A 12347-nucleotide genomic window follows, 5' to 3' on the forward strand; every position below is an offset into this window, starting at 1 on the left:
TGGGCGACAGTTGTGGTGGCTGCGGGTGCGGGTGCCCAACCCGACGCAGGCTACGGCCTCCCGCCAAGTTACTCCTACGGCAAGCAACCCGCCAACGTACCCGACCCACACTTCCAAAAAGTCTACGAGCTTATCTACCCATACTACCAGAGGTAAGACGACTTATTCTACCGTATTACCAGAGGTAAGACGACTTATTCTACCGTACTACCAGAGGTAAGACGACTTATTCTACCGTACTACCATGAGTAAAACAACTTATTCTACTATACTACTGGAGGTAAGATGATCTTGTGTACCTTATAATCGGAGATCAGAGAACCTTATCTACCTTGCTACAAGAGGCAAGACTAACACAGTGGAACTCACAATGGTACACACAATGGAGGACACAATGGGACACCGTGTCCCATTCTACCGTATGGGTACAATGACATTCTACCTACTACTACACAATTACAGCCCCCTTTCAAAGCTGGAGAAATTGCTGACCCGGAGATTGATTGATTTTGATCGTTGCCGCCGGAGGCTGATAGTTTATTGTGCACCCCATACTCATCCTGTGAGCGGTAGCGCAAAAGCATTACAGAGGGCACAAAAGGTCTTTATCAGACCTCATCTTAGATTATTACATAAACAATTTCATCTATCCTTCACACCTTATAGTTATACTGTCAGCTAGTTGGAGCCGGTCGGCCGAGCGGACAGCACACTGGGCTTGTGATCCTGTGGTCCTGGGTTCGATCCCGGGCGCTGCCGAGAAACACTGGGCAGAGTTTCTTTCACCCTATGCCCCTGTTACCTAGCAGTAAAATAGGTACCTGGGTGTTAGTCAGCTGTCACGGGCTGCTTCCTGAGGGTGGAGGCCTGGTCGAGGACCGGGCCGCGGGGACACTAAAGCCCCGAAATAATTTCAAGATAACCTCAAGATAGTTACAGAGAAAGTGCTATTTCAAGAGCTATATATTTACAGTAAGTCATGATACATTAATGGTAAGTCTTATCGCTAATACATAATAGTTTGACCAATGGAGATATTACAGAGTCATAGGGGAGCTTCTATTTATTATTAGTCCTCACAATACACTACTTGTTTCTGAATCTCATATGGAGAGCGTGCAGAGATCCTTTACTGCTAGGATCCACTCAGTAAAACATTTAAACTCTTGGGACCGACTAAAGAGCCTAAATCTGTATTCTCTTGAGCGCAGGCGGGAGAGATACATAATAATTTACACATGGAAAATATTAGAGGGGCTGGTCCCAAACCTGCACACAAAAATAACACCACATGAGACCAGAAGACATGGCAGGATGTGCAGAATACCCCCGTTGAAAAGCAGAGGTGCAACAGGTACTCTGAGAAAGAACTCTATCAACATCAGAGGCCCGAGACTGTTCAACACGCTTCCACTACACATAAGGGGCATAACTGACCGACCCCTCACAGTGTTCAAGAGAGAACTATCAACATCAGAGGCCCGAGACTGTTCAACACGCTTCCACTACACATAAGGGGCATAACTGACCGACCCCTCACAGTGTTCAAGAGAGAACTATCAACATCAGAGGCCCGAGACTGTTCAACACGCTTCCACTACACATAAGGGGCATAACTGGCCGACCCCTCACAGTGTTCAAGAGAGAACTGGACATACGTGCCTGGTTGATACCTGGTTGATGGGGTTCTGGGAGTTCTTCTACTCCCCAAGCCCGGCCTGAGGCCAGGCTTGACTTGTGAGAGTTTGGTCCAACAGGCTGTTGCTTGGAGCGGCCCGCAGGCCCACATACCCACCACAGCCTGGTTGGTCCGGCACTCCTTGGAGGAATAAATCTAGTTTCCTCTTGAAGATGTCTACGGTTGTTCCGGCAATATTTCTTATGCATGCTGGAAGGACGTTGAACAGCCGCGGATCTCTGATGTTTATACAGTGTTCTCTGATTGTGCCTATGGCACCTCTGCTCTTCACTGGTTCTATTCTGCATTTTCTTCCATATCGTTCACTCCAGTACATTGTTATTTTACTGTGTAGATTTGGTACTTGGCCCTCCAGTATCTTCCAGGTGTATATTATTTGATATCTCTCTCGTCTTCTTTCTAGTGAGTACATTTGGAGAGCTTTGAGACGATCCCAATAATTTAGGTGCTTTATTGCGTCTATGCGTGCCGTATATGTTCTCTGTATTCCCTCTATTTCAGCAATCTCTCCTGCTCTGAAGGGGGAAGTGAGTACTGAGCAGTACTCAAGACGGGACAACACAAGTGACTTGAAGAGTACAACCATTGTGATGGGATCCCTGGATTTGAAAGTTCTCGTAATCCATCCTATCATTTTTCTGGCTGTCGCAATATTTGCTTGGTTATGCTCCTTAAACGTTAGGTCGTCAGACATTATTATTCCCAAATCCTTTACATGCTGTTTTCCTACTATGGGTACATTTGATTGTGTTTTGTACTCTGTATTATGTTTAAGGTCCTCATTTTTACCGTACCTGAGTACCTGGAATTTATCACTGTTAAACATCATGTTATTTTCTGATGCCCAGTCGAAAACTTTATTAATATCAGCTTGAAGTTTTTCAATGTCTTCAGCCGAGATAATTTTCATACTGATTTTTGTGTCATCTGTATGCCATACGTAGACAAGAGACTATTCATCACCCCCATATACAACACAGCCAAAAAAGTCTCTGAAACCGTTATATACTCTCAACAATCAGATATTATGTCGCCCCACTCTACTCTCCTCTCATTATATTACCCGGTAATCTATCCCTACCTGTGCATAGGGTTCAACCACTGCAAATTACCTCAAGCCTATCATCACCCCAGCAAAAATCTGCTATCAGAACTATAACGGGGTTTCTTATCCTCTCTGAGCTGTCTTCAAGCCCCTTGGCCGCCTCTGTCGTCCTCTTCTCTGACTTGTGTGTCGTGGTTAGAACAGGCGCCCAAACTTCTTGGTACACCAAGCACCTCGTCCACTCGCTGGACATAACCTGCTGCAGGTCGCACAAGCTCCCAGGCACGTCAGCTGTCATGGCTCCAAGACGCTGCTCCAGGGTATACTGTAAAGGTCCGTGTCAGCTGCCTCCTCTCTTCTACTGCTCTACTTGCCTCCACTAGTCGCTGCTCTCTACCTAGCCGAGACCAGTAGAATTTTCACCTTAAACTGAAGGGCGGCAAACTGAGCGTCTCCCCTTTGACCTCCCACACACCAGTGAGGGTCCAGCCAATCCTCGAATGCCCCGACCTTACACGTCACGGCCGTACCTCCCTCCTATTGGCTAATGGTGACGTCATCCATCTCTTCATCTGATCACGTGTCGCTGTCGCCATCTTGCCCTCCTAGCTAAGATGTTGCTCTGTGCCCTAAAATGCCTCGAGCCAGGCATCTTTTCAGTACAATCTCTAGTTGACCCTGTAAACCCTGCCATACCTCCAGTGTCAGTCCGGAGAGTACCACATCCACGAGTACCTCACCAGAACACTGTATGCTAAGGTCTCACCCACGTTCATGCCACCTGGTCGTCCATACTAACCACCTGGTCGTCCACACTAACCACCAGGTCGTCCACACTAACCACCTGGTCGTCCACACTAGCCACCTGGTCGTCCACACTAACCAGCTGGTCGTCCACACTAACAATCAGGTCGTCCACACTAACCACCTGGTCGTCCACACTAACCACCTGGTCGTCCACACTAACCACCTGGTCGTCCACACTAACCACCTGATCGTCCACACTAGCCACCTGGTCGTCCACACTAACCAGCTGGTCGTCCACACTAACAATCAGGTCGTCCACACTAACCACCTGGTCGTCCACACTAGCCACCTGGTCGTCCACACTAGCCACCTGGTCGTCCACACTAACCAGCTGGTCGTCCACACTAACAATCAGGTCGTCCACACTAACCACCTGGTCGTCCACACTAACCACCTGGTCGTCCACACTAACCACCTGGTCGTCCACACTAACCACCTGGTCGTCCATACTAACCACCTGGTCGTCCACACTAACCACCAGGTCGTCCACACTAACCACCTGGTCGTCCACACTAGCCACCTGGTCGTCCACACTAACCAGCTGGTCGTCCACACTAACAATCAGGTCGTCCACACTAACCACCTGGTCGTCCACACTAACCACCTGGTCGTCCATACTAACCACCTGGTCGTCCACACTAACCACCAGGTCGTCCACACTAACCACCTGGTCGTCCACACTAGCCACCTGGTCGTCCACACTAACCAGCTGGTCGTCCACACTTACAATCAGGTCGTCCACACTAACCACCTGGTCGTCCACACTAACCACCTGGTCGTCCACACTAACCACCTGGTCGTCCACACTAACCACCTGATCGTCCACACTAGCCACCTGGTCGTCCACACTAACCAGCTGGTCGTCCACACTAACAATCAGGTCGTCCACACTAACCACCTGGTCGTCCACACTAACCACCTGGTCGTCCACACTAGCCACCTGGTCGTCCACACTAACCAGCTGGTCGTCCACACTAACAATCAGGTCGTCCACTCTAACCACCTGGTCGTCCACACTAACCACCTGGTCGTCCACACTAACCACCTGGTCGTCCACACTAACCACCTGGTCGTCCATACTAACCACCTGGTCGTCCACACTAACCACCAGGTCGTCCACACTAACCACCTGGTCGTCCACACTAGCCACCTGGTCGTCCACACTAACCAGCTGGTCGTCCACACTAACAATCAGGTCGTCCACACTAACCACCTGGTCGTCCACACTAACCACCTGGTCGTCCACACTAACCACCTGGTCGTCCACACTAACCAGCTGGTCGTCCACAGGCCGCGGTACCGCTACCCGTTCTACGACCACCAGGGCAACGGGGAGCTGCTCTACGGTTATGGCGGCGCGCGGCTCTTCAAGTACACTGTCTTCAAGCCCGTCGAGGGGTACCTCCGGCGGTAGCGCCCACACCTGGCTTTACCACGCCCACACCTGTCTTTACCACGCCCACGGTGAGTAGTAACCCCGGCCACCACGCCCACGGTGAGTAGTAACCCCGGCCACCACGCCCACGGTGAGTAGTAACCCCAGCCACCACGCCCACGGTGAGTAGTAACCCTGGCCACCACGCCCACGGTGAGTAGTAACCCCGGCCACCACGCCCACGGTGAGTAGTAACCCCAGCCACCACGCCCACGGTGAGTAGTGACCCCAGTCACCACGCCCACGGTGAGTAGTAACCCCAGTCACCTCGCCCACGGTGACTAGTAACCCCGGCCACCAAGCCCACGGTGAGTAGTAACCCCAGCCACTACGCCCACGGTGAGTAGTAACCCCAGCCACCACGCCCACGGTGAGTAGTAACCCCAGCCACCACGCCTACGGTGAGTAGTAACCCCAGCCACTACGCCCACGGTGAGTAGTAACCCCAGCCACCACGCCTACGGTGAGTAGTAACCCCAGCCACTACGCCCACGGTGAGTAGTAACCCCAGCCACCACGCCCACGGTGAGTAGTAACCCCAGTCACCACGCCCACGGTGAGTAGTGACCCCGGCCACCACGCCCACGGTGAGTAGTAACCCCAGCCACCACGCCCACGGTGAGTAGTAACCCCAGCCACCACGCCCGCGGTGAGTAGTAACCCCGGCCACCACGCCCACGGTGAGTAGTAACCCCAGCCACCACGCCCACGGTGAGTAGTAACCCTGGCCACCACGCCCACGGTGAGTAGTGACCCCGGCCACCACGCCCACGGTGAGTAGTAACCCCAGCCACCACGCCTACGGTGAGTAGTAACCCCGGCCACCACGCCCACGGTGAGTAGTAACCCCAGCCACCACGCCCACGGTGAGTAGTGACCCCAGTCACCACGCCCACGGTGAGTAGTAACCCCAGTCACCTCGCCCACGGTGACTATAGTAACCCCGGCCACCAAGCCCACGGTGAGTAGTAACCCCAGCCACCACGCCCACGGTGAGTAGTAACCCCAGTCACCACGCCCACGGTGAGTAGTGACCCCGGCCACCACGCCCACGGTGAGTAGTAACCCCAGCCACCACGCCCACGGTGAGTAGTAACCCCGGCCACCACGCCCACGGTGAGTAGTAACCCCGGCCACCACGCCCACGGTGAGTAGTAACCCCAGCCACTACGCCCACGGTGAGTAGTAACCCCAGCCACCACGCCCACGGTGAGTAGTAACCCCGGCCACCACGCCCACGGTGAGTAGTAACCCCAGCCACTACGCCCACGGTGAGTAGTAACCCCGGCCACCACGCCCACGGTGAGTAGTAACCGCAGCCACCACGCCCACGGTGAGTAGTAACCCCGGCCACCACGCCCACGGTGAGTAGTAACCCTGGCCACCACGCCCACGGTGAGTAGTAACCCCGGCCACCACGCCCACGGTGAGTAGTAACCCCAGCCACCACGCCCACGATGAGTAGTAACCCTGGCCACCACGCCCACGGTGAGTAGTAACCCCGCCCACCACGCCCACGGTGACTAGTGACCCCGGCCACCACGCCCACGGTGACTAGTGACCCCGGCCACCACGCCCACGGTGACTAGTGACCCTGGCCACCACGCCCACGGTGACTAGTGACCCTGGCCACCACGCCCACGGTGAGTAGTAACCCCGGCTACCACGCCCACGGTGAGTAGTAACCCTGGCCACCACGCCCACGGTGACTAGTGACCCCGGCCACCACGCCCACGGTGAGTAGTAACCCCGGCCACCACGCCCACGGTGAGTAGTAACCCTGGCCATCACGCCCACGGTGACTAGTGACACCGGCCACCACGCCCACGGTGAATAGTAACAACGGCCACCACGCCCACTGTGACTAGTGACCCTGGCCACCACGCCCACGGTGAGTAGTAACCCCGGCTACCACGCCCACGGTGAGTAGTAACCCCGGCCACCACGCCCACGGTGAGTAATGACCACCGATCGATTGATAAAGATTAAGCCACACACGAGGTGGTACGGGCATGAATAGCCCATAATTCATGCCCACCGGCTGTGCCCGGGTCTCTCTCCCTCGGAATCAGCACCCTTCACCACTTTCCCTTCATTCTTGTTGAGGAAGGATTTTGTATTTAGCGAGCTTGGAAATTAGCGTAATTTGTCACTTCCTGCAAAGTTGGAACCTGTGGCTCGGACCCCGGCCACCCTATTTACTGACCATTCATCTCGCAATATTTCGTGAGGCTATAACCCCAAGCTAGCCTCACGAAATATATATATATAAATATTTTTAATATATAATATATATACACACGTACATATACAAGTATACATGCAAATCAACCACTTGAGCGGAAAAGATATTTTCATCTGAGAATGTTTCCCAGAGTTATTCCCTTGGTCAGAGATGAGACACGACTAAGCACACAGACAGGGGAGAAGTCATGTAAAAGTTAATATGGAAGTAGCCGCTTTTATTTCTTCAATATTTCTAGAAATACTTGAAGCTAATTTTACGTGATCTTTTGAGATTCATTTTTTTTATGAACGTGACGTTGTGTACATCAAGTATTGCTAATTATTATATTAGGTAATAGATTATTATTTTCTGCTTTCCAAATATTTCATGAATTTATTCATATTTCATTAAGGCAACCTAGATGCAACTAATTTAACAGTAAGCCCAAAATAGTGTTGGTTGTGTAGCAAGAGTAGAGCAGATGGTGGCCTCTGGCATCAAACCCGCAAGTGTAGGCTACACTTTCTTAAAGTCTAATTATTTTAATGAATATAGAAATTAAGATATATATAGACACTAATTTTCCTAGCCAACTACATTCACTTATTTGTTAAAACACGAAGTGAATGTATTATGCATCTATGAATTAAACAGCGTTATTACTGGTCTTTTGTACACGTGCATAACTTTTTTTTTTTTAGAAAATCCTGATATACGTAGTTCTTATAATAGATATTAAGGCTTCAACCTAAACTATTCTTTAATTCGCGTCTCGACTAACAATCGGGAACCCCGCGTGGGAATGACATGCTTGAGCACTTTTCCTTTCACCCAATTACCGCTTTTAAATTGTTAATATAAGTTATCACCGTTCCCCCAGCAGTAAAATGGTAGCCTGGAGGAGTGTGTGGGGTTCCATCCTGGGCAGGGTCAGTAGTCCACTCTGGGAGAACCTCCACACAACCCTAACATATATACATACAAAGGCTGCCTGTCCCTGACAAAACTATTTATAAAAATTACGAATTATTTCAATACTGTGTAATGTATAGGTTTGGATAGAACAACCAGTGCTTTGTTCCATACGATGAAGTATGCAAAATTATAATCATAATTAGGTGTAGCCGCCAATCTACCTCAGTGGTGTTGGTCACCAGGTAGCTGTGGTCTTGGTCACCAGGTAGCTGAGGTCTTGGTCACCAGGTAGCTGTGGTCTTGGTCACCAGGTTGGGTGTGGTCTTGGTCACCAGGTAGCTGTGGTCTTGGTCACCAGGTAGCTGTGGTCTTGGTCACCAGGTAGCTGTGGTCTTGGTCACCAGGTAGCTGTGGTCTTGGTCACCAGGTAGCTGTGGTCTTGGTCACCAGGTAGCTGAGGTCTTGGTCACCAGGTAGCTGTGGTCTTGGTCACCAGGTTGGGTGTGGTCTTGGTCACCAGGTAGCTGTGGTCTTGGTCACCAGGTAGCTGTGGTCTTGGTCACCAGGTAGCTGTGGTCTTGGTCACCAGGTAGCTGTGGTCTTGGTCACCAGGTAGCTGTGGTCTTGGTCACCAGGTAGCTGAGGTCTTGGTCACCAGGTAGCTGTGGTCTTGGTCACCAGGTTGGGTGTGGTCTTGGTCACCAGGTAGCTATGGTCTTGGTCACCAAGTAGCTGAGGTCTTGGTCACCAGGTAGCTGTGGTCTTGGTCACCAGGTAGCTGAGGTCTTGGTCACCAGGTAGCTGAGGTCTTGGTCACCAGGTAGCTGTGGTCTTGGTCACCAAGTAGCTGTGGTCTTGGTCACCAAGTAGCTGAGGTCTTGGTCACCAGGTAGCTGAGGTCTTGGTCACCAGGTAGCTGAGGTCTTGGTCACCAGGTAGCTGAGGTCTTGGTCACCAGGTAGCTGAGGTCTTGGTCACCAGGTAGCTGTGGTCTTGGTCACCAAGTAGCTGAGGTCTTGGTCACCAGGTAGCTGAGGTCTTGGTCACCAGGTAGCTGAGGTCTTGGTCACCAGGTAGCTGAGGTCTTGGTCACCAGGTAGCTGAGGTCTTGGTCACCAAGTAGCTGAGGTCTTGGTCACCAGGTAGCTGAGGTCTTGGTCACCAGGTAGCTGTGGTCTTGGTCATCAGGTAGCTGAGGTCTTGGTCACCAGGTAGCTGTGGTCTTGGTCACCAAGTAGCTGTGGTCTTGGTCACCAGGTAGCTGTGGTCTTGGTCACCAGGTAGCTGAGGTCTTGGTCACCAGGTAGCTGAGGTCTTGGTCACCAGGTAGCTGAGGTCTTGGTCACCAGGTAGCTGAGGTCTTGGTCACCAAGTAGCTGAGGTCTTGGTCACCAGGTAGCTGAGGTCTTGGTCACCAAGTAGCTGAGGTCTTGGTCACCAGGTAGCTGTGGTCTTGGTCACCAGGTTGGGTGTGGTCTTGGTCACCAGGTAGCTGAGGTCTTGGTCACCAAGTAGCTGAGGTCTTGGTCACCAGGTAGCTGAGGTCTTGGTCACCAGGTAGCTGAGGTCTTGGTCACCAGGTAGCTGAGGTCTTGGTCACCAAGTAGCTGAGGTCTTGGTCACCAGGTAGCTGAGGTCTTGGTCACCAGGTAGCTGAGGTCTTGGTCACCAGGTAGCTGTGGTCTTGGTCATCAGGTAGCTGAGGTCTTGGTCACCAGGTAGCTGTGGTCTTGGTCACCAGCTGAGTGGACAGCGCTTCGGATTAATAGTGCTGAGATTCCGGGTTCGATCCCCGGTGGAGGCAGAGACAAATGGGCAAAATATTTCTTTCACCCTGATGCCCCCTGTTACCTAGCGGTAAATAGGTACCTGGGAGTTAGACAGCTGCTACAGGCTGCTTTCCTGGGCAGTGTGTAACAAAAAGGAGGCCTGGTCGAGGACCGGGCCGCGGGGACGCGAAGCCCCGAAATCATCTCAAGATAACCTCAAGAAGATACCCCCTCAAGTGATATTTTTTTGTGTTTATACAATAGGCAGCAATACCACACGTTTCTATAACTGGTTTTTCTTTCTTTTTGCAGATATCACTGATATCATAAGGGGCATAACTGGCCGACCCCTCACAGTGTTCAAGAGAGAACTGGATAAGCACCTCCAAAGGATACCTGATCAACCAGGCTGTGACTCGTACGTCAGGCGGCGAGCAGCCGCGTCCAACAGCCTGGTTGATCAGTCCGGCAACCAGGAGGCCTGGTCGACGACCGGGCCGCGGGGACGCTAAGCCCCGGAAGTACCTCAAGGTAACCTCAAGGAGATCTCCAGGAGCCTGAGTCTATGTCGTATTCCCCCTCTGTTTATATGATTAAAATTACTCTCTGTTCTTCTGTTGCAATTTCTGCCATACCATTCACCGTGTAATTATTGTCATTGTTATTATTTGTCCTACTTCAGTTTGTCTTTTGATCTCAACTAGTTTTAAGTCTTAGTTTTTAAAGTTATTTTTACCACATCATGCCCGAAACGTTGTATGTATTTGTGGCTTTAGGTATAGAGTATGTACAGTATTTGCCCCTTCATAGAAATACAACATTCTTCTTCTCTACCATTTTGTATGTATGTACTTTTCCCGAAATAATAATAATAATTATTATTATTATTATTAATTATTATTATTATTGTGAAAATTCACTAGGGCTATGAGGTGGGCGCGAACCTATAGGTTCAAGTTGAAGTATGTTTATTGAAACAAGAAAACACATCGCAAAATTATAGAGTAGCTTAGGCTATTTCTACCCCCCTCCCCCCCTCCCTCGCGAACCTAATACCCCGACACTGCCAGTGGCGTGGTCTAGTACTCTACCACTAGTGGTCTAGTACTCTACCACTAGTGGTCTAGTACTCTACCACTAGTGGTCTAGTACTCTACCACTAGTGGTCTAGTACTCTACCACTAGTGGTCTAGTACTCTACCACTAGTGGTCTAGTACTCTACCACTAGTGGTCTAGTACTCTACCACTAGTGGTCTAGTACTCTACCACTAGTGGTCTAGTACTCTACCACTAGTGGTCTAGTACTCTACCACTAGTGGTCTAGTACTCTACCACTAGTGGTCTAGTACTCTACCACTAGTGGTCTAGTACTCTACCACTAGTGGTCTAGTACTCTACCACTAGACCACCGCTGACTTGTAAAGTCATACAAACGGATTTCTAATAAAATCCCAGGAAGTCGAAGTTGGCGACCAAAACTGAACTGCATAATGCAAACTTTGAGTCACACTAACGTGGCTGAAGTGACAACAACGATGACCATGCCACACTTCAGAAGATGGACTTGATAATGGTCGACACATACGACTTGATAATTTCTCTCTTGAGAAATAAAAGTGTGCTTAGTACAAAAAGATTAAGAATGAGAAAGTCAGTTTAGAACAAGAATTTGTCCAACTGGTCAAACTCTTGAAAATAGGTACCTGGGTGTTAGTCAGCTGTCACGGGCTGCTTCCTGGGGGTGGAGGCCTGGTCGAGGACCGGGCCGCAGGGACACTAAAGCCCCGAAATCATCTCAAGATAACCGCCCACAAGATGGGTAAGGGGTGCATAATAAATGAACTAAACTAAATGGTCAAAATATAATCTGCTATTTTTAGAACAATAACAAACTGTGGTCCCAGACAGCACTCGACATCCTTAAATCTTTGAATATGTTAGATATTAAGTCACTGTACATCCTCTCAAGTGTTCACTATCTATATTTAAAACTCTGAACTGTAATGCCAATCCTGATCTTAAATGCTTCCTAAAAGGTTGTAACAAAACCTATGGGCACCACCAGAAAAAAATACTTGTATATCGGTGGTAAGACACTCGCCTGGTGTTCCGCGAGCGCTTTGTCATGGGTTCGTATCCTGGCCGGGGAGGATTTACTGGGCGCAATTCCTTAATTGTAGCCTCTGTTTAACTCAACAGTAAAATGGGTACTTTTTTTTTTTTTTTTTTTTTTTGAGATATATACAAGAGTTGTTACATTCTTGTACAGCCACTAGTACGCGTAGCGTTTACCTGGTTTACTTGGTTGTAACAACGCTTCTTCGCGGCGGGGATCGTATTCCAGGGACCTGCCCGAAACGCTACGCGTACTAGTGGCTGTACAAGAATGTAACAACTCTTGTATATATCTCCAAAAAACAAAACAAATACTTATTTGATAGTCAAAGAG

General features: G+C 50.2%; 1 protein-coding gene across 1 annotated transcript in view; it reads left to right on the forward strand.

The window, feature by feature from the left end:
* Positions 1–10990, forward strand: part of LOC123773850 (uncharacterized) — a 20016-nt gene extending 9026 nt beyond the window's left edge. The window contains exons 3-5 of the mRNA XM_069318901.1: positions 1–152; positions 4842–5015; positions 10210–10990. The exon at positions 1–152 is cut by the window's left edge and continues 6 nt beyond it. Coding sequence (XP_069175002.1) covers positions 1–152; positions 4842–4965 — 276 coding nt within the window. The 3' untranslated portion in view covers positions 4966–5015; positions 10210–10990. The remainder of the gene's footprint in view (positions 153–4841; positions 5016–10209) is intronic.
* The last annotated feature ends 1357 nt before the right edge of the window (positions 10991–12347 follow it).

Source organism: Procambarus clarkii, chromosome 91, assembly GCF_040958095.1.
Source record: "Procambarus clarkii isolate CNS0578487 chromosome 91, FALCON_Pclarkii_2.0, whole genome shotgun sequence".
Lineage (NCBI taxonomy): Eukaryota > Metazoa > Arthropoda > Malacostraca > Decapoda > Cambaridae > Procambarus > Procambarus clarkii.